The following is a 27,259-nucleotide window of genomic DNA, read 5'->3' on the forward strand; positions in this document are numbered from 1 at the left end:
ATGTGGATGTACATATCTATTACCGTATGCATTGGGGCTCATATATGCAAATATAATTGTGATATAAAGTTTAAAAAGAGGTCTGATCAGCATAGCAACCAATTTTTTGTTGCTGCTGATTGGACAATTCCAATGATAGCTATAGTAATAAGACTACTTTTTAAACTTTGTACCTTTGTACCATTTTGTTTACATAACCCCTATAGTGTGTGCAAAAATCCACTGATCCAAATGCAAGACATCTGTAAGGCAATACTGATCTTATTGGCAGGGTAAACCATACTATTTGGTGCTGTAAATACTAACTAACTGACCGGACTAGATCTGATGGAAAACAGAGACATTCATTTTATTCCATGAAGTTAGCAAAACTTAAATGGTCTAATCAAACAAAACAAAAAAACACTGCTAGAACAGTGATCTATTTTGTGCCTATTTTAACCTGCATACTGTTCTATGATGTACTATCTGGATTTGTCATAGCAAAATTGTGCAAATTTTCAATAAACCACTGTTTGTGAAAGCATTTTTGAAATGTTTCATTTCACAATGATAACAGTGTCCTGTAGTGTTGTGTCAGGCAAAAAACAGCAGCAGTAAGAGCAGTGCACTGGCGAGACAAAAGTTTAAGATGTAAGTCTCTGCCTTCAGTCTCCGAGGTCTTTTTGGCCGCCTGGACTAACTGATTATAAGTGCATATAAGATCTTGAAGGTTAACATGGACATCCTGCTGACGTTTAATGCATCGAACACAACTGGAAAACTGGAGGCAAACCTCTGTCGTGTGTATAAGAATGAAGAGTGTTTCTTCTGCTGCTCGATACATCTCTTCGGATGATTGGTCTGATCTCAGAATCTTTTGGGAGGTAGACATCATCTTACGAGACACACCAGAAAGAGATAACTTTTGTTCAGAAAAAGCTATACCGCATTTGTCTTGAGGGTGCACCTTCCCCTTGTTTTTATAATCTTCTAAAATTTTTTGCAAGTCCAGCACACTATCTTGCAGCTTGCCATAGCCAGAGGGTGTGCCTTCTATTCTAGCTCTTAAGAGATTGAGAACTTCGTGATGATCTTTACCATCACTGATGCCATTTGTTGCAATATGGTTGTTTTCTACAAACAATCTGTTTTCTGATACAGGAGGAATTGTCATTGGTAATGAGGAGATCAGGGGTTCTGGTGCTACCATATCATCATCCGTCTCAGCATCTACACCACGGAAACAGCTAGCATAGGATAACTGGCAGCTGCAGTTTCCAGGTTTTGTTACTCTAGCTTCATTATATTTTTTTAGATCTGAATTGTGTGCCATGTCACTTACATTTTCCATACTGCATTCACTATAGTTCAGTCTAAAACGTTCAAGAGAAGAATCCACTAGGTCCTGTCTCCCTGATTGGGTTTCTGAATTTACTAAACGCGCACAATCCTCTGCCTCCTCATCATGAGAAAGTTCTAAAGTGCATAGTGCTGTTTGGGAAATAGTTGCGGATACATCCGTGTCAACTTTGCAGCATTCAGTCATATCAGGTGCATTCTCTATTTCTGATGCTGATGTGTACCTTACCATATGTTCTTCCTCATCACCAAGAGGCACATTTTCACCATTGGATACCAAAATTACACAGTTTCTGTTGTTTTTACAGCCAGGAGAGTTAGGACTTCCTACACAATTCATGGAAGATATTGGTTCTTCTGGCTGAGTAAAATAAAGTGACTTCATTCCTAAAGGATCTGAGTTAGAATTAAAACCAGTATGTTCATCGATTGTTTCATCGTGAATTCTGTTTTTACACGTGTCTTCAAATGTTTTCATCTCTGTCTCAAAGTCATCTAATATTTTTCTATCTTTGGAGGTGTTAACTAAATTATTGTCACTGCAACTGAATGACGTTGGACTGGAATCAGGTTGGTCGTCCAGTTGTAGAGATATTTGGGAGGGACTGGCTCGACCACTGAACTCTGCGATCATCCAGTTAGGTGAAGCGGGGGAGGTCTCTTGATTATGAATACTGGTTTGATAACATGTACTGCTTTGTTCTGTCTCTTCTGCGGTGGAGTCACTTCTGAAACGAATAGCGGAGACAGATGATGTCACAGTGTCTGTCACAGACTTTATTTCCATGGTGTCAGGTTCCATTTCCATTATGTTTGGTGAAGGTGCTTTGGTTTTTAGTATGGGTTTGTGCTGGAAAAGTGGTTTAGTTTCTAACAGGGCAGGCTCTCCCTTGGTGTCTTTTAGAGAAGATACTGTTGGAGAATGAGAACCAACAGACATGTGAGATTCTTTCTCATAACAACACACATGATCTATAGCCTCTGAAGAACTGGATGGTGACAAAGGAAATGTGACTTGGGATGTGTAGTCTGTCTGTAAGTATGACCGCCTTTTTCTCAAAAGTTTGGTTGGCCTTCTTAAATCCTTTTGCTTTTTGCCCATATATGTATTTTCTGGATAAGGGAACATTGTTTTATCTGTACTGAACATTGATTTTGAACCTGAGAAGAATGAAAAGAAGTAATTAGTGACAGACAACTAGAGTGTTAACACTAAATATAAGTATTCATTGAGCAACCAATGATGCATAATACATGTGTATTGTCTCCTAGTTCAACTATGTATGCATATTCTGGGTTAGGTTGGCAGGTCCAAGGAGGCTGCAGCCCCTCTGCTGCTAAATCTCTAGTTTATCTCCCCAAAGGTGTGCCAACGCGCTATGCAGGTTTCTATTTGCCTGTTTTGCTCTGGCTACCAAGTGTGTTCCTCATTTCCGGTGTACGACCTGACTTTGTGTGACTACCCTTCCGGCTCCTGATTCCTTGCTATTGTACCCTGACACCGCTGACCTCCGTATTCCTACTACCGTTCTGGTTCCTGACCCTGGCTTGTTTACAGCACTACGATTTGGCATTAAGTTTTTGCTACTTATATAATAAAGGATTTTTTTATTTTTTACTTTTCCGTCAGTCTGGTTACTGGTCCCTAACAACACCCCAGGGTATTTCAAATGCTGGTATTTTAACTCTTTCCATGGACACATTTTACCACCAGCCTTTTCCAAACTTTGCGGCAGTATTTCTTTGTGTGTGTGTGTGTGTGTGTGTATTTTCCACACACATTGTGCTTTAGGTATGAATATACAGCTCCTGGTATATGTCCAACACCCCTATATGTGTCCATGTATGAATTTGCCTTGCTGTTTGGGGGCCAAAGAGCCACATTTGGGAGGTGCGCATTTTTCAGTGACATCTGGTGATACTGTGCCCATGCCCTATTTCGGACATCAATTTACCCAATGAAACCATATATTTTTGAAAACTAAACACCCCAGGGTATTTCAACTGCTAGTATTTTAACTGTTTCATGCACTAATTTTACCAGCTTTTGCCAAAGTTTGTAGTAGGTTTTTTTTTTGCTTCACACACATAGTACTTCAGGAATGAATTTATACTTCCTGGTAAATGTCACTGCCAAACAATACCCCAATAATGTGTTTAGCAACATCCCCTGAGTATATTCATACCACCCATGATGGGTTTGTTTGGTTGTTTGAGTGTTAAAAGGTCACATTTGACCTATCCATTATTTGTGACATCTCTGAAACCAGCCAATTCAATCAAACCATTTTTGAAAAAGAGAGACTCCAAGATATTTAAATGCATGGTTGGCTGCAGAACCTCAAAGTTCTCAGGAGGGTCAGGAAAGGTGGGCGTTTGAAATGCTCCAAGGCACTTCAGTAACACTGGCTAAGCTTAGGAGGTGATTGTCGACTTTTTTTTTAGACTCGGGCGTAAAATAATGTTACAAAAGCATTTATATGAGATTTGTGTGAGCAAATGCCTGGTTCAGTGCAGTTTGTCAGATGAGGAGGAGTCCAAACTAAGCATCTGGGACTCGTTCCCCTCCTGACCAGTACAGAGAGCCACAATGGGTCTGGCTTAGTCCTGGCTAAGCTAATGGCTGTGGACAGTACAGTACAGGCTTTTATTCAGTTCTTACCTGATGAAGTCAGAGTTGGTATAAATCTTTCTGCAGCATCAAAAAATTCCTCATCAGAGCTGGTGTCCCCGAAACCAGGTGGAGGATCCAAGATGGGTGCTTCCACTCCTTCATTAAACACTATATTGTAAGCACTCAAGTGTTTGTTTTCAGTGGCTGGAATTTTCACACAGTTCTCAGGGCTACTGGGAATATTCTTGTCCACACTACTGGCTGGTGAGACATTGGTGCAAAGGCTGTAGTATTCCATGATATTGCTTTCCACAAACTGACTTTCAAGAGAAAAACGTAGTGGTTCCTCCTCATATCTACCCTCTGTATCTATGTGCTCTGATGAATCCATAATGGTGTCTGTTCTGCTGCTGGGTTGCAAAAAACAAAGTAATGGATCTGATTCTAGCCTTCTGTCTTCTTTTAGTTCTTGATTGTCATTAAAAACACTCTGGTCTTCCGTTGTCATATTATTCAAGCTGTGGGTATAAAACTGAAAGAACTCTGGTCTACTTGAAGAACATGTTTCCAGGTCATCTTCTTCGAGGGCATCAATTGAATCACTTGACCAGCTAATTTTGTAACCTTGACTCTCAGTGTTAACAGAATCAGAGGCTTCAGAAATACTGTCTGTATCATTATTCCCTCTATCATAGCTCTCTTGCTCTCCGACACCACTGTCTTTCTTGACATGCTTTGGTTTGAATTCATGAACACATTCTTCCTCATCACCTTCTCCATTACCTTCTTCCTCCTCTTCTTTTAGTGGTTTTATATTGGGGTATTTCATAAAGTGACGATCTGATGAGACCTTCAAAGGAGAATCAACTTCAAATGATTCCTCTGAATCACTGCAGACTCGAGATTCATAACCTTTTTAAAATGAATTCGTGAAGTTAATACAAATATATTTAATTTCAAATGTGTGAAATCGTATGTAAGGAAACATTACATAAAATTACATATTTATTTGGAACCAGTCAATGATCTTTCTGGTATCAAGGCGACTTTTTAAAAAGTCAAGTATCCTACCAACTACATGAATTCCTAGTAACTCTTAATAGCATATCTGCAGCCTAAACTCCATGATAAAACAATCAAGGTTTTATCACTCCTTATATCTAAGGTAAAGAAAGAAAACCCTATGCTCTAGAAAGGCTTAAACAGCCAAAGCCTCATACGACAACACATAACAACCTACCGTTTTGTGGTCTTACCTTCTTCAGCAGACACTCGGTGCACTTGGTTATGACCAAGCCATGTAAATACAGAAGTTCCAGAATCCACAAACAGCTTGCAGTATCCAGAAATAAGGCATGATATATCCTTTGCATTGTTTGACTCCAGCAACAGAGAAAGAGGCTTTAAGAAAATAAAAATCTTGTCAGCAAAACTAAAGAAAATAATTAAATATACCCAAAGGTTCCAAAATATACTAAAGTTCTATAAAAATGTAGTAACTTTATATTTTACCTGCCACATATATTCTGAGGAATAATGAAGATGGATGGAATTGACACTTTTACACATGCAGTGTTAAAATAATTCACTGTTTTTAGTGCGTGTCATCTTTTACAGAGTCATTATTCTTTCAACATAAATCATGCTTCACTGAATAATATTTCCTGTAAAAATGAATTTAAATTTCAGAGCCAGTGAACTGAAAGTTTGCTCTGTTTAATGATACAAAGGCATACACAAACCAAGTTAGATGTGCATGTGGGCAGAGGTCCAGTCATTAGTTTGTTAGCCTGCTAGACAAGTTAGTGGGGAAGACTATATAAAACTGCTTAACTTTCCCTTAAAATAAATGTGTATTTCCCTGATAAGCATTACAATAGAATATGGGAAAAAAATAAGAAAAAAATATATAATATCATATCAAATTGCCCTAGAAGAGCCCTGGTGGTTTGGCTGTGAGTTGTACAGTGGATCTATTACCTTGATGTCTTGTAGGTAGACCTTCACCAGGCTCACTTTCTCAGACTCTGGGCATAGCTCTATCCTGGTGATGTTAGCAAATTCTGCTAATGTTGTCATGATATTCAGTTTATTGTTGATGATCTGACTGATACCATACTTGGCTCCAACCAGCAAGGTCACATACGATTCTCTGTCCTGAAGCTAAGAAAAAGAACAAAAGGGTTTTCTTAGAAGAGCACCACCCAATAGACATAAAGGTTGATTTAATAGACATTGGAGGCTGTTTCATATCTATTATAAGAAAATTGAATTTATATTTATGTTTATATATGGGGTGTAAATAGGCAAGTTTCAGTCTTACAATGTCCAGGTACAATTTCAATTACATTCCAGCTAACTCACATCATGTTACCTATGAAACATCAGAATCCTAGGTGGACTGCATAGACATTCAGGTAGGGGTGCCCTTTCACACTCCTTAAAGTAAAATGTAATAGGAAATGAAGGATACAGCCAATGGAAAGTAAAACAATAATTATGTGCAGAAGTAGGTATAGAGGGAGGTACAACCTAGTGGCACACACATAATAATTATGTTTTTAGTTTATGGAGGCTCTGGCAGCAGCCCTGCCCACCTACTACAAAGGAATCCCTTGCGTAGCGTTACTTAATGTATGATTTTACTCAAGCACTAGCATTTGTGCCTGCTTATGGGATATTGGGTTGTAATGGCAAAACATGTAGCAACCATACCATCCAGGGCTATATGAGGTATAATAAAAATGTATAGCAAAATAAGTCCAAGGTTAAGTGTATGTAAGAACTGAGGTGAGCGTTCATTCATGCAGGTGGTTAACAGATCAGACAGAAACCCACATTTTCAGAAACCAGTAGTTGAAACCACAAAGTCTTATTTTCTTTCCTCAATGTGTACAATTTATATAACTTTTCAGTTTATTTGTAATATTCTGTTCCCTTTAAAATATTAGTGCTACATTCCACACAAATTGTTAAATAAAACATTTGATATCTAATGAACGTTAACATTATAGGATGAAGAGCATACGTTGGACTGCCAAAGGGAGACCTTTAATTTAACAAATACTCACCATTAATGTGGCATTAAATATTTTTCCTCCATACGTTTTCAGATCTCCCAGTAGCTTTAAGTAATGCAGTCGGACCTGTGCCGCAGATACAGGTTTCTATAGTAAGATAAAACAGTATGTTCAGTTAAAGAAGTATAAAATGTATTAATCATGTCAAATAGTATAGATATTATACATATATATATATACAATGCCCTCCATTAATATTGGCACCCTTGGTAAATATGAGCAAAGAAGGCTGTAAAAAAGCTTTAATGCCGGAAGCTGTTACAGGAGATCGGACAGCAGAAAGCCGGCAATGCCGGCTTCTGCTGTCAGTGGGGAGTCCGTGCTGACAAACGACAGCCTGATCTCCCGTGCAGCGGCAGGGATGTGTCCCTGACGCTGCAAGAAGGCCTGGACGTACCGGGACGTTCTTAGGGGTTTCTTAATAAGCGTTTTTTGGACGTCCTGGTACGTCCATAGGGGATTGAAGGGGTTAATAAAAACTGTTAAGTAAGTAAACCGAAACAAACTCTAAATCAAATCAATATTTGGTGTGACCACCCTTTGCCTTCAAAACATGAATTCTTCTAGGTACACTTGCACAAAGTCAGGGATTTTGATGGCGTATAAAAATTCCATATCACAAGTGACTCAACTGTTCATGAAAAATAACAGGAACTGTTGTACTGCTGGAGAGCAGTACAAGAATAAGTGTTTGCATGCAACAGGGAAGAATGACAGAGGTTCATGCAAGTTTGGAGCTGCATTTCTACAATCGGAGTTGGGGATTTGGTCAGAAGTAATGGTCTCCACAATGCTGAGGAGTACTGGCAGATACCTATTCTTTATCCAATACAATCAGAGAGGCATCTGATTGGCTCCAGATTCATTCTGCAGCATAACAATGACCCCAAACATACAGCCAAAGTCATTAACAAATGACTTCAGTTTAAATAAGAACAAGGTCCTGGAAATGCTGTCCCCAACAGAGCCCTGATCTCAACATAATCTAGTCTGTCTGGGATTACATGAAGATAGAGAAGCAAGTGAGGCTGTCGAAATCCACAGAAGAATTGTGGTTATTTCTCCGCAATGTTTAGAATATCCCACCAGCTGAATTCCTCAAGCGTACCTAGAAAAATGGATGCTGTTTTGACGGCAAAGGGTGGTCATGTATATATCACACTGCAGATGGATTATCGAGCAATACAAAGCCCACATAATCTTTCTGTATCTACTTCTGTGAAATAATACCAACATCTCTAATGTGCGTTATGGCTTTTGCTAATGTCTCCCCACAGAAAACACAAGACTCATAAGAGTGTATCCCACCATTCTTCCTCTTGGGGTTTTCACCAGGGAATGAAAACCACACGCTCTCAATGTAACAGGAAAACAAAAAGCATAAACAAAGCTATAGCTGCTATACAGGCATTGTACTTCTACTTTTAACATGTTCTACATATCCGCAATATTGTGCTCTCTAAATTGTTATGCTTAATGCCATTTTATATTCTTTCCTGATTAATGCCTGAGGAAGAGACCTAACAACTTGGTCTCGAAAGCTCGCAATTAAACTCTCAGTTAGCCAATAAATGGTATCATTTTAACTATACTTTTCTCTTATATTTTTTCCTGAAAGTGTAATTACAAAAAAAAAAATCAAAGAAACTTTATAGTTAGATTTGTCTGTTTCCATAGCGACAAACCATCAGTTCTGTGTTAAATCTCAGCAGAGTTAAATTTAGCAGGTGGGAAAGCAGCTTTAATCTGTTTTACCTTTTGTCTTGGTTCAAGAATGCACTGATTCCTCTTTATGTGAAAGCTAATGGCCTTTTTGATGTCTTTCCCTCTCATACTACGTAGTAATGTTGGAGATAAGAAGTTATCTATTCCCCAGTCTTTTCTGTAGAGATAAAAACAGACTATTTTTACATAACAAGTCACATAGCACATTTCAATAAGGCACAATTCAGTAAGAGTCAGTGACCCAGTCTTTCTACAGATTCACAGTAGATTACTCAGTAATGCTCTCTACTAGCTTTTGAGGCTGAGCGAGTGAGCCTATTGGTTGATGCCAGAGGAGGACCCTGCAGGCAACCAATAGAGTCGTTCGCACGGCCCCTTAAACCCTGACGGCGAACCTTCGGGTTTCCACTTTCGTCAACCCCTGCGATGCTGCGTAGATAAGGTAGGCTAGATGGGGAAGGGACCAGGGAGATTAGTAGATGTTTTGCCAACGTCGTTTCTTCGTTTTTCGGTTTGAACGTCGAAAACGCACTATTCGTGTTCGTTTTCATGTTGACCCAAAAACGAATGCCACTACTAATAACCACTCGTTACAACCAAGGTATGCAGAATACCATATCTGAATGGACAACACGTCGAATCTTGAAGCAGATGGGCTACAGCAGCAGAAGACTACCCCGGGTGCCACTCCTGTCAGCTAAGAACAGGAAACTGAGGCTACAATTTGCACAGGCTCACCGAAATTGGACAATGGAAGACTGGAAGAATGTTGCGTCGTCTGATGAGTCTCGATTCCAGCTGCGATATTCAGATGGCAGGGGTAAACAACATTAAAGCATGGATCCATCCTGCCCTGTATCAAAGGTTCAGGTTGGTGACGGTGTAATGGTGTGGGGGACATTTTCTTGGCACGCTTTGGGCCTCTTAGTACCAATTGAGCATCTTCTGATGGCTACTTCCAGCATGAAAATGTACCATGTCACAAAGCTCACATCATCTCAAACTGGTTTGTTGAACATCACAATGAGTTCACCAGATCTCAATCTGGATAGTGGTGGAATGGGAGATTCGCATCATGGATGTGCAGCAGACAAATCTGCAGCAACTGCGTGATGCCATCATGTCCATATGGACCAAAATCTCGGGAATGTTTCCAGCACCTTGTAGAAAGTATGCCACAAAGAATGAAGGCAGTTCTTAAGGCAAAAGGGGTCCAATCCTGTACTAGCAAGGTGTACCTAATAAAGTGGCCAGTGAGTGTATGTATCACAGTTTCCCAAAAAAGATATTTTGTTCAATAATAAAAAAAACTTCACCCTGAAATACAATCAGGAGCATAATTGTGATGCTTCTTTTTGGTGTATTATATTGACATAAATGCCTTTAAACTGAACACCTACTGAATCTAAATCAGGGCTCGACAAATCCCAGGCGCCAGGTCGCCATGGCGACAGAGAATTTTGTTCTGGCGCCTAGGTTTTGTCAGCCTCTTACATCCAGAAAAAATTGTGGATGTAAGAGGCTGAGTCACCACACGGGGGCGCTGCTGCTACTGTCTGCCCAGGAGTCTGGGCAGACAGCACAGCCACTCAGAGCCCGCCCCCGAGCCTGAGATCACTCCCACGGAGTGAGCCTGTAGGCTGAAAACGCGGTTGCTGCAAAACCAGTAATCGTGTTTTCAGCTGCCACAGGCAGCTTCAGGGAAGGAGGTTGTGTGTTGATTGTGTTGACCTGACACAACACCCCCCTGCTGCCTGATCGCTCCATGAGAGCGACAGTGCAGCGTTAACCCCTTCAGTGCCGCGATCGCGGCATTTAGGGGTTAATTCCCGTTTTGTACGGGGCTCTGCTGCTGGTGGTCTGCCTGGAAGCCCAGGCAGACCAGCAACAGCAAAAACGAGCCCCTACAAGCCCTTTGATGATTCCTGTAGGCATGGAAGCCTACAGCAGTCATCAAAGACTCCCCTCCCTGCAATGGCTGGTCTATAGACCAGCAATTGAGTCCCAGCTACCAGAGGCAGCTTCAGGGACAGGGGAGAGGGTTCTTTGGTCTCCACATGAGTGTGGAGACCAGCCCCAACACCCCCCTGCTGCCTGATCGCTCCATGAGAGCGACAGTGCAGCATTAACCCCTTCAATGCCACAATTGTGTATGACATTTGTGGCATTGCAGGGGTTAACATTTGTCCCCACAAGCTTGTGGGGACTAAATATCAATCAATGCTGTGCTCCAATGGAACATCAGCATCGAAAGAGTTAAAAATAAAATTAAAAAATTAATAAAATAAAAAAACAGCCATAACAGCCAAAGTCCAGGGTGCTTCCAGGTCAAGCGCTGTGAGTTTAGTAAGTGGGCTGATGATGATCAGATCACTCCTGACCAACTGTTAGTTTAAAAAAATCCTGGCTCCTAACTTTTTTACCTGGCGCCTAGATTCACAACAAATTTGTCAAGCCCTGGCCTAAATAATGCAGGGAGAGATTTTACTTTACATGGCAATACTTCATTACAATACAGTTGATTAACTGTTAGAACAGTGCAGAAATGGTGTGTATGATGGACATGTTGGGGTAATTAACTATAGTGTTTTAACTGAGGAGCAGATGAACCAATGAATGTCTGCATTGAACTTGATTGACTTGCTACTTTAGTGAAATACTATGTTATTACTCAGGTATGGAAAGTAAGTCCATGATAGGTATGATAATCTATTAAAAATAGAAATTAGAGTTCAGTTTAGGTCATTTTGTTCTAGGTCAAAAAAGGCAAACAAAATATTACATCATAACCACCGAAATGTCACAAGGAGCACTTATGATAAGCCCTGCCTTTTCTTTGAAGAACCCTAATGAAACGCTAAGGTTCACACTTCCTCAAGTCCCTTCAACTACCAAGTATGTGCCAACACATTTTTTTTATCTTGCATGGGTGTCCAAACACATCATTGGTAACAGCACAATCATATTTTGGAGGTTGATTCAATAAGCAGTTGCGAACAAGACAAGCGATGAGGTGACAACTGTTATGCGCAGGTCGTAAAGGCAGAAAGCAAGCCATATTTATATCAGTGCTGTCAACAAGTGAAAGTGGGAAACTGTAACAAGCATATGGGGAGAAAGAAAACAATAACTCAATAAATCAATAATCCATAACCAAAAAGTTCTAGCTCTTGACATATACATAAAACCTTACAAGAGCAGGGAATGTAATAGTGATGAGTAAAGTATTATGTCTGGATGCCTATTCAGATGTGGGTGAAATATTCCAACATTAACTTTAATTCCCTAAGCCATTGTTTTCCTGTTATATATATATGCCAATGCTGCATATAGTCAGTGATATACCCAGAATACTGGTATCGCATCCATCATTATCTTACTCTATGTACTTGAATGATATCTTCTGGGACTGTCCGCATGTGTGAATCCGCTCTTGTATGTGTAGGGCAGCCAGTCTTAAAGCAACACTGCACTTCATCTCAGTTGCAAATCTTTCTTGAAGTACGTCACTGCAGCTCTTCGGAGAGGAAGTAACATAATGGCAGCATTAATGATACTGAAACATACAGCTATTTAACTTTTACAAGAATGTTTTATTTATTTAACATTATTCTTTAATAACCTCTTGATATAAAATGTGGTTTACTTACCTAGGTCATTAGTCTATTAGAGGTTTATTCTCTAAAGCAAGAATTTTCAGACTAAGTCTGTACGCTGCCCTCACGAAACATCTGTTTGAAAACATTTACTTGGAACTTACGGGGTCAAATGTCTACCTGTAAATAGAGATATTCAAAGGCAACTGGGTCTTCCTGCAGAAGATCCAAGGGATCCTTGGGTACAAAACAGACTCTGAAGAGGCACCTGTAATCATGAGACTCTCTTCTCTGCACCACCTAAAATTTAGCATGACAATCGCTTAGGAATAGTATTAGGTAACATAGTGTTTTTCACCACAATCCCTATAAAACAGCCTTAATACTTTATACTTTATATAGAAACAACTCAGTAACACTAAACAAAATACATCACCACAAGTTTGACATGTGAATTTAGTCACAATAACATGGTTCCCCCAAAACAACGCTTCATATTGCAAAACAGATTGCTCGATCCCACATGATCACATTACCACAGACAGTGCTGATAGTTCCCCCAGAATCACCTTGGTTGAAAGATGATCCCCTGCACTAGGAACCATCATTTGGTGAAGCAAAAGGATTAAAGATCAAGATCACACACACACATGTAAATCTACAAATCTCTGGTATTTAAATGTAAATGCCAGTACCTGTTCTATAAGTTCATCCTCGTGCAGAAGATAAAGCTTTGAAATATTGTACTGTTCTTCCAGAGCTAGTGCAAAGTGCTCAATTACGTTAATTGACAACTTCTCCTTAAGGGTCAAGATGATATCCTGTAATGGGAGTCATTTTTTTTAAACAACTGTTTGTACAAATATTTTAGAACAATATAAAAATCACCATTTGAAATGCCATAGTAAGATCTTAGAACTTAGATCGAAGACAAACCGATACATTAGGTGGAGAGAGCCCTGCTCGCAAGCTTACAATGTTGAGGGAATGGGGAGATAAATTAGAAAACAAGGTATATTTCAGATGGCTTAATCTACCCCTCATATTGTACATATATAAATTATTTTAATCATAAACTATTATTGTATTATGTGTATTCATATATTTTTATATGAATAATTATGTTATTTTAAATTTTTTATTTAAAGGGACGTACACATGGGGGAGCTCTCTAAACCCCCTGCAACTTTAACCAAGCTAGCACTGGAGTCGACTGGCAAACAGATATCAGGAGGTGTGTTTGGCCCTGGGAGGGGGCAAAAGGCATATGGGTGCATTCTGCAGAATCACCAACGCATTTCCAAGGAAGACCAAATCATTTAAAGAGACTTCTCACCTGTCATATGCATTGAAGCTCAGGTGATGGCTGAAGCATCCCTTTAATACTTAAAATTGTTTCTGAATCTGTGACCCTTTGTTTTTTGTTTTGTTTTAACCCAATACTCTAGATTGTAAGCTCATATGAGCAGGACCCTCATTACCTTTTATGTACTATTTGTTCTGTCCTGTGTACCCACTGTACAGCACTTTATAAATCAATAGATAATATTTATCATTGTGTGATTGCTGTGTTTTTTCTCAATACCTTTACAGTTGTTTTCTTCTCAAATTTAAATGCTTTTGTCTGGCCATTTTCCAAGTAAACCTTGAGAACATTGGGCATGAAAAGAAGTGAATTCCCCTACAAATAAAACAGATAACATTAAATCCATACAGAGCTTTACAAGATAGTAAATATCATGGGGATAGCTGCATGTCTATTCATTGGAGATGCTGATCTGATATTATGTACGTCACACACGCTTCAGAAAATATCACACCATGAAATCTGTTTTAAGCTAAGCTGCTACTTGTTGTAATGCTTTGCCAGTGGGAATAAGAGAAAGAAAATTTAGAATATAAAAAACCCAATCCCTGGCCATTCACAGACATGCAATTTTCCAAGGGCAGTTTGTGTGGGGACACTGCTAGCTTACAAAGTACTTTAATGTGCATTCTTTGTTGGAGAGGCAGTATAGGAAAGTAAACCGTCTTTTAAAAACTAATTTTAATGGTATATGTATGAATGCATACTATACAGTCCGCTAGAAACAGTAGGGTTCGAAAGGTTACCTTAGTGAAATAAATCTCAAATTTCTTGTTTATTTCTAAGATGAGAGGTTTTGGTGCACGAGTTTATGGAAAAACACAGGACAGAGAAACTTTTCACAACTTAGTGACCACAACAGCATGCCCCCCAACTTTCCTGATTTGCGGGGACAGATGTAGGGTGAGGCGAGAGCCGTTCTCACCTCAAGTGCAGCTGCAGAGAGGCGCACAGCCGCCCGATCAGCAGCTGCAGCCTGCAGGACTAGTTGGGAGATCACGATCTCCCTGTAGTCGGCTCAACATTAGGGAGCGCGAGGTCTGTCACTTCATCACTACGCGCCAGTAAATAATGCCAAGCATGGGGATATGACATCATCCCTGTGCTCTGCAGCAATAGCTTGCGCGTATCGATGAGGGAGCAGTAAAGCGAGGTCTAAAGTGACAGGCCTCGCGCTCCCACCACAGGATGGAGGATGAAGAATGGTGGAAGAGGTAAGATATGGGGAGAAAGGGGTGTAATGGCAGTGTATATGAATGTATGTGTTTGTAAGCTTGTGTGTGTGTATGGACAGGTGTGTGTAAGAGCAGTATAGGTATTTGTAAGCTGTGTGTAAGGGCAGTATATGTGTATATGTGTGTGTAAGCACAATGCACATGTATATGTGTATGTAAAGGCAGTTGTGTGTAAGGGCAGTATATTTTTATATGTGTGTGTAAGGACAGTGTATATGTGTGTTTATGAGCAGGTGTGTGTAAGGGCAGTGTATGTGTATATGCGTGTGTAAGGGCACTGTACGTGTATATGTATGTTTATGGGCAGGTGTGTGTAAAGACAGTGTGTATGGAGAGGCATGTGTAAGGGCAGTGTATGTGTATATGTGTGTTTGTGAGCAAGTGTGTGTAAGGGCAGTGTATGTGTGTGTGTATGGACAGGTGTGTAAGGGCAGTGTGTAAGGGTCCTGGGGAGGAGGCTAGCCTTAGCCTTCTTTTTAATTAAAAAAAAAAATTCTGCTGTTGGTGACTAATAGGAATTGTAGTTCACAGCTAGAATCTGCAACTTTACTGTTGACTGCACTTCCCATGATGCTCAACCAGCATCATGGAAGCAGTATGTCTGGCTGAGCCTCATGTGAACTGTAGTTAACAGCAGATGATATGACAGGTGTTAGTTGTGAATTTAAACTTCTGGCTGATTGAGCATCATGGGAATTGTACTTCACAGCTAACGTCTACTGTTAACTGCACTTCCCATGATGCTCAGCCAGCATCATGGAAGTAGTATGTCTGGCTGAGCCTCATGGGAATCCGATGTGTTCTTTATTTTTAACATGCATGACTGTGCTGACAAAAATGTTGCGTGTTTTAAGTAGCGATGCAAGCGCGACATTGTAAAGTGCAATTGTATTGATTTAAAAAAGTGTCCCTCTTGCACATTTTGAAATGTTGGGAGGTATGCAACAGTACTGTAAAAATGGCCAATGTGATCGCCCTACATGGTGTCAGACTAAAAAGCTTTTCAAAGAATGTAATAGCTCAACATACTAAGAAGGGATAAGTAACCTCCAGCTTTTCAACCTCTGTTTACTATGACCCCATAGACTACAGATCCACAATACATTTTGGCTATATGAGTATTATAGGTGTTGCAATCAGTGGCGACTCTAGAAACAATATATAGGGGGGGCACACAAGATACCACAGTCAAACTGGGGGGGCATTAATAATTTCCACCATTAAATCATACCACTGAAAAAACACACACACACACACACATATATATATATATAGATATATATATATATATATATATATATATATATATATCTATATATATATATATATATAGCCAAAAGTAATGTGCTATGGAATGATACTTTTGTTATTGGACAATACAATACTTGATCATTCAACATGGGAAGCCTGAAGCCACAATTTAGTAAGACTAATCCTTGAAATCCTTTAAACAACACAATACCTTAACTTTTCCACTAAATGATTTCAGGGCCTAATATTAGATCCTGCTGCTAATATATATATATATATATATATTAGCCCCTGCTGCCCAAATATATTAATATTAGCACCAGTTGCCGATATATATATATTAATATTAGTCCCTGCTGCCGATATATATTAATATTAGACCCTGCTGCCGATAGCAGGTATAGATCAACACATTAACACACAAACCCACCTTTGCATGTATAGATCAATTTAAATTCACTTGTGATCTCAGCACTGAAGGTATATATCAAATAAACAGAATCAGACATACAAATCCTGTATTTGCAGGTATACAATAATAATATATGAAACGTAGCATTGCAGGTATAGATCAAATAAATACATGGAAACAGCATTGCAGGTATTAATCAACTGAACAAGACATACAAACCCTGTATTTGCAGGTATACATAAATAATGTATGGAAACATAGCATAGCAGATATGGATCTACAGAAGAACACACAAACCCAGCTTTGCAGGTATAGATCAATTGGAATTCACATAAAAACACAGCATTAATGGTATATTTAAAACCCCCTAAATTACAGGGATAGATCACAGGTTGCACACCCAGATAACACACATATGATTTGCCATCTTTGTCCCATATACACCCGGCTTGTGCCATCTTGGTCCCCAAGGCTCAAACATCCTGCTAGTGCCATCTTTGCCCTTCCACAATAATACATCTATGATACGCACAATCACATTAACTCATGCTCTCCCTCATTCAGACAATTCATCCACATATTAACTCATGCTCTCCCTCATTCAGACAATTCATCCACATATTAACTCATGCTCTCCCTCATTCAGACAATTCATCCATTTTAAGAAACTACACCCCTTGGAGCTTCAAATGAGGGGCTTCATGTATTTGTAGGACAAAAGTTGAGTGCACAAATAATGATGGAATATGCCGCTTTGGCTAGAAAATATGTTTTTTCTATCCATAGCGACATGTTCATTTGTGTCTTGCGCACTCCAGGTTTGTACTAGAAACACATGCAGCCCCTCGTTTGATGCGCCAATCGTTTTGCAAATGTGTACTTTTTGTGCCATAATTTAACTTCCTACGTGAGCAGTAATGCCACGTCAAGGCTTCAACCCTAATTACTGACCATTCACACGCCTTTCATATCTCCATTCACTCGCAGAAGCACACACCATACTTTAAATACATTCACTCACAGAAGCACACACCATTCTTTCCCCTTACAATCCCAAAGAAATGATGGTAAAGGGAGAAAAAAAATCACTTTTACAGCAAAAATAAGTTTTGCAGTAAAAATGCAAGGCGCTCCAGGGATGATATGGTTACTCACGTACCGCACAGGCTAAATGGCTGATTTTAATAATATTTGCAGTTCATCAGGATTTCAAAAATTGCCTCCCTCTACCGTTGGCTAAATTTAACCCCATGATCAAAGGGATCATAGGATTAAAAATTTGTATCGGCCATTTTTAAAAAGGGAATGTGACTTTTTATAGCTATATGATCGCTGTGGTAACATTGGCTACCACAGTGATCATTTAGCTAGAATACTTAAACTTTTTTTTTTTTTTAAAGTTAAACTACTTTGTTTAAATAATTTAAAGGCAGATACAGGCATCTAAGCAGCATGCCCCCATACCTCTTTAACTGACAATTGTCAGTTGTTAATAAAGTTGCGTGGTGACCTCATCGCGTCATTGTGCGAGACGTCACCGGGCAGATCGGGTGGCTCCGGTGATGCACTTCAGTTTGAGGGGCAGATCGCCGGGGTAGGTGGTAATGGAGGTCCACAGACCTCCATCAAGGTAAGGTAGTGCTAGTGACGGCATGGTGCCGTCGTTAGCACCTGACTGGGACTGCTAGCGACAGCACCATGCCGTCGTTAGCAGTCAAGGGGTTACAAATTCGGCGGGGGGGCAACAGGGGGGGCAACAGGGGGGGCAAGGAATAACCTTGCCCCCCCTTGCCCCCCCTGTAGCGACGCCACTGGTTGCAATCCATAGCAGCTAGCAGGCTGTGGCACATATTCTTGGCGTCAGACTAGGGTCTATATATTCCAGGAAGATTCTTCTGCACAAGCCCAAAGCTGTGTGCTCTGTAATATACCGCTAAGCTCTCTGTGACTACAGTGTCAATACAGTGTCAATACGTGACACTCACCTGAGTATGGCCATTTACAATCACTTCCTCAGCGAATCTCACTTTCACTGGATTACTTCTCAGTCTCGCTCGTTTTTCTGCAGTAAGAAAGGATGATTTGGGACTCTGCAAAACACAGATTAAGAATGTGGTTACACAGTTAAACGAACAGAGAACAATTCAAGACACAGCTCTATAATAATATTTATCGGAAAAGTAAAAATAAGCTTGAGGGATCATGGGTTTACAGTGAGCAGTCACACTAACTTCCTATATTTGGCTACTTAAAAAAATGAATGCATAAAAAAATTAGGAAGAATGTTTTAAATACTTACATGGTCCATGCACATTAACATAGGCTAACATGTAAATTGTTGGCGCTATATAAATAAAAGATAGTACGGTAATACTATTAATAATAACATGGTGCTGCACTTCCTTACAGTGGGTTCAAGCAGTGTATAATAAATAAAAGACAGCCACACAGGAGAGGCGGGGGGAGCCGAAATGGGGGATATGGAACATAAAAGACCCACGCTGTCTTTTCTTTTACTGTTTTTTATGCTTTTGCATGTCAGTCTAACATATGCCATGAGAATGATTTAGCAATGGAATTCCATCTGAATGACATTTCCACTATTTCTTTACTTGTAATATACAGTACATGTATTTATAATAATTGTCATAATTACCAAGGAATTTCGAAGCACAGTCAACTTAACAGAATCCCCCGATTCCCTGCAAAATAAAACCATTAGATACGTTTGCCTTTACTTTCAACACATTCAGGCAGCAGTGTTCTATTAACTTCAGCTAATAGCTCCATAGTAAGCAATAAAGCCCTGTTAGGATTAGATAGAAGACAATCCAATAGTTACCCAGGTCAACGGTTTCTAAACCTGTGAAGTTACTAGTATTGTATTACATGGGAGAACACACCTTTCAGGAAGAAACTGGACATGTGGCCGGGGTTTCTCAAGCACCCGTTTCACAATGGGGTCTATTCGCTAAAGAGTTTGCAGGAGGAACATGTCAACTCCTTGAAATCACTATAAATTATGAAGGTCCAAACCCAGGGAGTATCTCCTGCAAAACAAAGCTGGCTGGGCATAACACATAAGTAAACCAGTAAGGAAAATTTTAATATATCTCCCTGTTTTTTTCTCACCTCCTAAAAAATCAGCATTTTTGTTAAATACAGTTAAAATTTTGTTCCTACAGTCACACATTACAAATGGAACTGGAAGTGAGCAAATGGACCAAAAACTAATTCAGACATTTTTTTTGAACAACAGATTTCATTTCCTCCCCTTTCTGTTTGGAGGAAAAAGCTATTTTACATTTGGAAACAAAATTCATTGTCACTCATCCTCTTTTGCTCTCTCATACTCTTTCACACTCTCATTCACTCTCACCCTAACTTCTCAGCCGACTACTTCTACGTCCCTGTCTCCTTGTTGTGCAGCACTGCTTCTTCTCTTACATATTCTTGTTATTCTGTATTTTTTCTTTATGCTGCTTCTTGTGTCTTCTTTCTTTATCCGCTTCTCCACGGACATGGCCTCTCGGTGAACTTCAGAAAAATGTCAGCGCGTCCGGGCACACCCTCTCCCCCATGCCTAGAATCGGGGGGAGAGGGTGTGCCCAGAAGCTCTGCCATTTTGCGGGTGTTCACTCTGAGACCAGAATAAGACAGGTTTGCTTAAGCGCTTCCCTTTCTCAGTGAATCTATCTTCATTATTCTGGCCTCTCTGTGCAGATCTGCAAAAGGGCCAAAAGGGCAAAAATAGCCTCTCCCTTGTTCTGCCAACTGGTAGAGAGGGTGTTCCTTCATTTTTTTTTGTTTCAATGTGGCTCCCTCCTCGTTTTCAGACATTCGTATGAATTGACAAAACTGGCAAATTTCATTATATTCATACAAATTCGAATGCATAAATCTAATGGGCATAAACTCCCTTTTTTGCATGCAAAACCATTGTAAGTAGGTAGGTGCTTTAATTATGTTAAATAAGATTGACCATAACATTATGCTGCCTGGATGGAATGATACACAAGAGACTTGTAATATACATTTTGCACACTACCAGAACTTACTCAGCTGCCGTTGAAGAAGATCATTCATAGACGATCTCATACATTTTTCTGACATAAAATCAACCTTGTGGTCTAGTCACAAAATGTTAAACTGAGAGTTGAGTTTCTAGTCAAATTCATCTTGACTTCACAGGAGGAGGTCAATTGATGTTGAAAGTCATTCATCTCTATAGGGTTGTGTAACTTGACAGACAGACTTGCATGGCTAACAAGATCAGCTCAGTGGGGTTTATTCACTAAAGGCAGAGTGGGTTGGAGAGTCTGCAGGAGAATTGTAATTTTAACTCACTCACTTTACTATTTGTTATGATAGGATTTCATTGGCAAACTTCTTCAGGAAGGAGGGCTCAGTTGGCCCTGCATAATGTGTAGCTCAATGGGTGAGGCAACTTTGTGGAAACCTCACTGATTTAACTATTTATTTTACAGGGCCAACTAAACATTATTGGGGTTGGACTTATACAATGAATAGCGAAGTCAAGGAAACACAACCCTTATACAAACTCTCCCTTCAGTGAATAGCACTTGACACAATGAAAGCTTTGTTAAGAATAAATATACCCTTTTAGTTTACTAAGTTGGATGCTTTTAAGTTAATTTATTAGTTACCACTGCTGCTTAACTGACAACTCAATCCTTACCTAACAGACTTGTCTGCCCCTCATTGTTCTTGCTGTTGTTAAACCGGGCACTGGTAATTGGCAAATGGATCATCAAGATATGCTGCATTAGATACATTTGAATATATTGTGTCTTTTGTATACACAACATTATCATTTGTGCAGCAGACAATAAAATCACCAATACTTTCCCTGGTGAAATAAGCATTCAGAGCATTCCACAGAATGTGTTACCTGACCATATCTGCCACCTGCTCAGCTGGAATATTTTCAATACTTTCATTGTTTATCCTGAGTATCTGGTCACCCGGTAAAAGTTTTCCTTCAGCTGGACTGCCTGTGAGTGGAAAGAACAGTATTTGTTAGTTAATTTATCCTGTTAAGAAAGCTGAATTGTGGGAGATGCTTACATTGTATTCCACCTATTTCCTGAATGTCTCTCTCTCCTCTGCATTAGTCATGCATGTAAGAGAGATTTACTAATCCCCTGGTCCTACATCCTAATTTATTGATCATATTGCTACATGGATCACTCAATTTCTCTCCTTAGTATCCCCATACAAAACTCGGCTCACAATATACCCAGAGAACCTCTCTGCGTTTTCTCTTAATTGGTTTCCTTCACTTCTTCCTTTTGTCTCTCACTGTTGACCACATCCCCCACACACACTATGATGGCCACTAAATTGACCTAGTCTTCTCCGACTCTCTGTACTATCTGCGCAATGCTTGAGCACCACCTTTTCTTTGTCTGGCCACCAACTTGCAGCCTTGTCATGCTTCCCACCCATCCCCTACCTAACAGATCTCCACAAACCTGGTAAAACCCCGGTAACCTATATTCCACTCCTTCCAGCACAGCCATAGCACACTTAACAGACCTACCACCTCCAAAAGGTTCTTTTGCACCACTATACACTTTGCACTTTGTTTCAATAATCTCCCCAAACCGTACTGTAATGTTTTCCACAACCTACTTTGTCCCGCAGCACTTCTCTCCCGTTCCACCTTCACTGCCTAAAACCTTGTTGACCGCTTAAGATGTCAAATAGAAAGCATCAGGGCTAAGAGCCTTCCTCGTGGTGCTACACTGTTACTCAACCCCTCTTCTTGCCAGCAGCCAGAACTGCTTCTGTCCTATCACCTCATGTGGTTTCTGACATCTTCTTGTCCTCACACATCTTGTGCCCACCCACTTGGCCACAATCCCTTTTATTTCCTACCTTCTATTCCCAATGTCCTTTCCCCATGTATCAGTCTCTCTCTTTTCACTGGCATGTTCCCATCCTCCCTTTAAACATGTTCTTTCTTATCCCTCCAATTTTGAAAAAAAAACTTCCCATCTTTCTTGTTCTATGGTCTCCAAACTACTGTAACATTTAGTCTATAGTTGCCTAACACACTTTCTTTCCTTTAACTTTCTCTTTGACCCTTTCCTAATCTGGTTTCAGTCCTCAACATTCTACAGAGAAAGCCCTCAGCAAAACTACTAACGATCTGATCGCTGCTAATGATCACTTCTCCTTACTCAACCTCTCTGTAGCCTTTGACCCTTTTTTTTACTCACTTGGAAAACTAATCCCTTCTTTTGGCTGGAAAATTCTGACACCTCCTCCACCTGTGATGACATGATATTTTTCCCATTCTCAAACAAAACTCACTGCTAAAATACTAATTAATTCCCCATCTATATGCTAAATGGCCTCCACATTTCCCTTCTTTCACAATTTCAATCCATTCTGAACACCTCTGAGTAATTTTCTTGTCCCATTGGGGGCAAATACCCAGTGTCCTTCAACTATCTTTAAATCTACATTTTTAAAGGCACTAACGTATACTTTATCCATGTCCTTAATAAAAACAGCAACGCAGGAAAGAAATCCAGGTTGTAGACTTACCTGCAGTGACAGCTGCTATAGCAAGAGGAGGCTTACGAGATATGTCAAATCCATAGTTGTGGAGAAGCAAATCTTTATGGATCACCACTGTGAGCTTTAAGGAACATCCTATCTGATTCTGCTCTCCAGACAGAGTATCCCCTGTTGAGATCCTGACACTGTGTTATAGAAAAATGGAACACAGATCACAGAAAATGCACACGAGTAACAGGAAAAGAGAATTATCTATTAGCCAGTCAGGGCATAAACCTTCCCTTAATATTAGATCAATATAATATGGATGTAAGTGTAGTTTTTGTATGGTTCACCATGTGAATAAACAGTGTTTAAAATGAACCTTCCACAAATGTCTGTATGACAGGATCTCTTCATATTGGAATCAATACTACTGTCAGTCATGTACCCCTATCCTAGTGGTATACAGAGAAAAGCGAAAGCTTAAATCTAGGGGAAAAATGGTTTATACAATTACAAGCAAACTGGTTCATATTACGTACAGATGTTTATTACGGTCTACAAAAGAAGCACAGAGTACTTGATTTGATTGTTGCAAATAATTCCTTCATAAGCGAGTCATTCAATAGAGATGTGCAATGTGGCAAAGCATAACAACAATTCAGACAAGGACTCTTTCGGCATGGATGCCGGAAGTCTGCTTAAAGGTGCCACCATTACACAGTCTAGCATAACATACCCCAGTAGCATATTAATTTTAAGTAGATATAGCGTCAAACATTACAGACAGTTAGGCTACAATTTAACACAATTAGGTAATGCCTATAAGGACAGGGGTGTAGAAGGAAGTATAGCATATGATATGTAATTACCCAATTTATTAATTATAACGTATTAGATTTTCTAGTATATGTATATGTCTACTAAAAATGTTTATGCTTCCAACCGCGTAGTAATGGTTCTTTGCCTGCCTAAGTGGTTATAATGGAATCCACCAGCCACAACAAAATTTGTTTCCGTAGATAGAATAATTGGTTGATAAACTATCTGTTTTGCACTAATATGTTAAAAAGGCAAATTACTATTAATACTCCTACTGGCCTAGGCTGACTAGCCTTAGTCATAGGGGGGAGCACCATGTTTCCTTCAGAAGCATCTAACACTATGCAAAGTGTAATATGCAATGACCACAGTGAAAATGTCAGTGGTTTGAAATTGTAAGCCATACAATGCATGACCTATGACTGCAAGTATTTGGATATAAGAAGACAGGGCTCCTTAATGGTTGTCTAGTTAATGAGAGTAGAATATGTGATTCTTCTGCGAGGACGGGCTGGTCTAGCGCCAATTAATCCCCAGGCTTGCCTTCAAACAGGGTTGGCCAAATTGGGCTGGCCTACTATAGAAGGAGCTTGTCTAAAAGTACATACAGGCGAGTTGGCGGCACTTGGCTTTACTTGCCCTGCACTTGGCTTTACTTGGCCTGCACTTGGCCTGCACTGTTTGCACCACTGGGATAGGATATCATAACCTGCTCTCCACTCCATTGTGGGCAGTATCTATTAGTAGCCACTCTACCAAAACAACATCAATAAAATACACACTTCATATTGATAAGAACATGAAATATAATTATTAAAAAAAAAATTCAAAAACTTAAGTTTCTTGGAGAGGAAAATGTTTTCAGAATCACTAAATGAAACAATTTGTCCTGAGTGTGAAAGTAAAGTATGTGTAAACGCACAAAAGTATGTCATTACGGCCTTATACAATGAGCATACCTGGGAACTCTCCGTGTTTGACCCGGAGATCTCCGGGGAAGCAGTCAACACCCGAATCCTCCGGGTTGAGGGGTCCTGACATGCCCTGCTCCCCTCCCATTGCCTTTTAAATGGGAGTGTTTCTCTCTGACACCAGCAGGAATGCCCCAGACGTCAGCGGGAACGCCTGCTGACGTCAGTGGGGAGTCCTGGCCACGTCTCGCAAGGGAAGGCTCCGGGTAGATGGAGTGAAGAAGTTCCCAGGTATGACAATGAGTAATAGATAATTCAGGTACACAGTTCTATAGTAAATTTAAAAATGCAAAGCATATCCCAATCCTCAAAAGCTTTTAAAACAGCAAAATATCTTATGAAAAGCATTTTATGATTAAAGTAACTAAAAAAATGGGGCATTTATTTAGTTATAAAATTTAGAAAACGCACTGTAACTTTAAGTTAATATTCGTATTCAAGAATAACATTTCATGTGTACATTTAAGTAACACTGTTAATGTATTACTACTCATGGATAGACAACAGATTTTGTCTACTACTGGTGACTACTCTCTGAACTTGGTTATGCACATACAATACCTGGGAAATTCCCAGGGTAAGCAACTCAGAGCTCTCCCAGAATTAGAACATGCCCATTTTAAGAAAATATGTAGTGAGATCTGTATTTTTAGAGTTTTTCCATAGATGAGAGATACATGATGGTATTTATTTTTACACTTTCTATCATTTAAAAAAAAGCAGGGTCTGGTGGGTGTACCCAGTCATGGTACGGGTCAGTCCCATCACAATACCGAAATAGCGGGATCTGGGAGACTTGATCAGGGTCCCTACAGACATGTTCCGGTCCCTGTTGGAGTGAGGGGATTCCTTGGGAATGATGATGGCGCTGGAAGTTTGGGCATTTAAATCTTCTGAATGCATGTATCCCAACTGTCCCGATTTAGGCGGGACAGTCCTGATTTTGGGTCTCTGTCACGCAGTACCGCCTATCCATTCCTCTGTCCCGCTTTGCAGGGGCAGAGGAAGGTTGAGGCGAGATCTGTACTGACTTCAGGTGCAGCTGCAGGGGGGGCACACAGCCGCCCGATCAGCAGCTGCAGCCTGCAGACTAGCTGGGAGATCCCAATCTCCCTCTAGTCTGCTCAATATTAGGGAGCGCGAGGCCTGTCACTTCACACCTCGCTTTACTGCTCCCTCATCACTAAGCGCCTGCAAATAATGCAGCAATAGCCGGCACGTAGTGATGAGGGAGTATCGCCTCGCGCTCCCACCACAGGATGCAGGATACAGGATGGAGGCAGAAGGATGGTGGAAGAGGTAAGAGATGGGGAGAAAGGGGTGTAAGGGCAGTGTATGTATGTGTTTGTATTCTTTTTAGTGTGTATGGGCAGGTGTGTGTGAGAGCAGTATAGGTATTTGTTAGCTGGTGTGTAAGGGCAGTGTATGTGTATATATGAATGTGTTAGTGCAGTCTATATGTGTGTGTGCGTTTGTGTGTAAGGGCAGTGCATGTGTATATGTGCGTGTAAGGGCAGTGTACGTGTATATGTGTGTGTAAGGGCAGTGTACGTGTATATGTGTAAGGGCAGTGTACATGTATGTGTGTGTAAGGGCAGTGTATATGTGTGTGTGTAAAGGCAGTGTATGTGTATATATATGTGTTTATGGGCAGGTGTGTGTAAAGGCAGTGTGTAAGGGTCCTGGGAGGGAGGCTAACATTAGCCTTTTTTAATTTAAAAAAAATCTCTGCTGCTGTGGACTACTCCTGCAATTATGCTCAGCCAGCATTATGGTGGACACCTTGGGTCTGGGCATAGTTTATATAACCACTTTACTACAGTGGGGGAAACTGACAAACATAGGAAGCAGGAAAGGATAAACATAATTAACACATAACAAAATCACAAGGGATTACACAGAGAACACTGGCCACTTTCCGCCAGAAGAGACCAATATTAAACCTGATACAAGCAGTTGTGTCAACAGCTAAAAGTAGCTGAATTTCGGCTTACCATGATGCATTATCCCGTGAACGTCGTAGCCATCTTACTACCATCTGTTCTATGCGGTGTCCTTTGCGTGTCTGGAATAGCTGAGAGTCTGGATCTTCCATTTACCTATAAGATTCAGGACAAACAGTCAAAGACTAATAATGCTGTGCAAAGTCATACACCTGGCAACCTCTACCAGGAAGGACTTACACCGATATGGGTTACTGGTACTGAAAGCCAATATATCAATGGTATATCTCTTGGTTAAGATCTCCAAACAATAGATGAATCTTCACATTTGGGCTCCTACATACCTGTTCTTGGGCCTTCAATACATTGTAG

General features: G+C 40.2%; 1 protein-coding gene across 1 annotated transcript; it reads right to left on the reverse strand.

The window, feature by feature from the left end:
- Nucleotides 1-544: 544 nt before the first annotated feature.
- FRMPD1 (FERM and PDZ domain containing 1) lies at nucleotides 545-27,039 on the reverse strand. The gene is made up of 15 exons (XM_053465829.1): nucleotides 26,939-27,039; nucleotides 23,197-23,354; nucleotides 21,533-21,635; nucleotides 19,277-19,322; nucleotides 18,606-18,710; nucleotides 13,942-14,037; nucleotides 13,052-13,177; nucleotides 12,537-12,656; nucleotides 12,141-12,277; nucleotides 8,791-8,917; nucleotides 7,027-7,122; nucleotides 5,936-6,118; nucleotides 5,212-5,356; nucleotides 4,004-4,867; nucleotides 545-2,502 (listed from the first exon to the last, which is right to left on the reverse strand). The coding sequence occupies exons 1-15, from the start codon at nucleotides 27,037-27,039 to the stop codon at nucleotides 545-547; spliced, it is 4,365 nt and encodes a 1,454-aa protein (XP_053321804.1).
- Nucleotides 27,040-27,259: the final 220 nt, after the last annotated feature.

The sequence above is a fragment of the Spea bombifrons genome, chromosome 1 (genome assembly GCF_027358695.1).
Source record: "Spea bombifrons isolate aSpeBom1 chromosome 1, aSpeBom1.2.pri, whole genome shotgun sequence".
Classification (NCBI taxonomy): Eukaryota; Metazoa; Chordata; class Amphibia; order Anura; family Pelobatidae; genus Spea; species Spea bombifrons.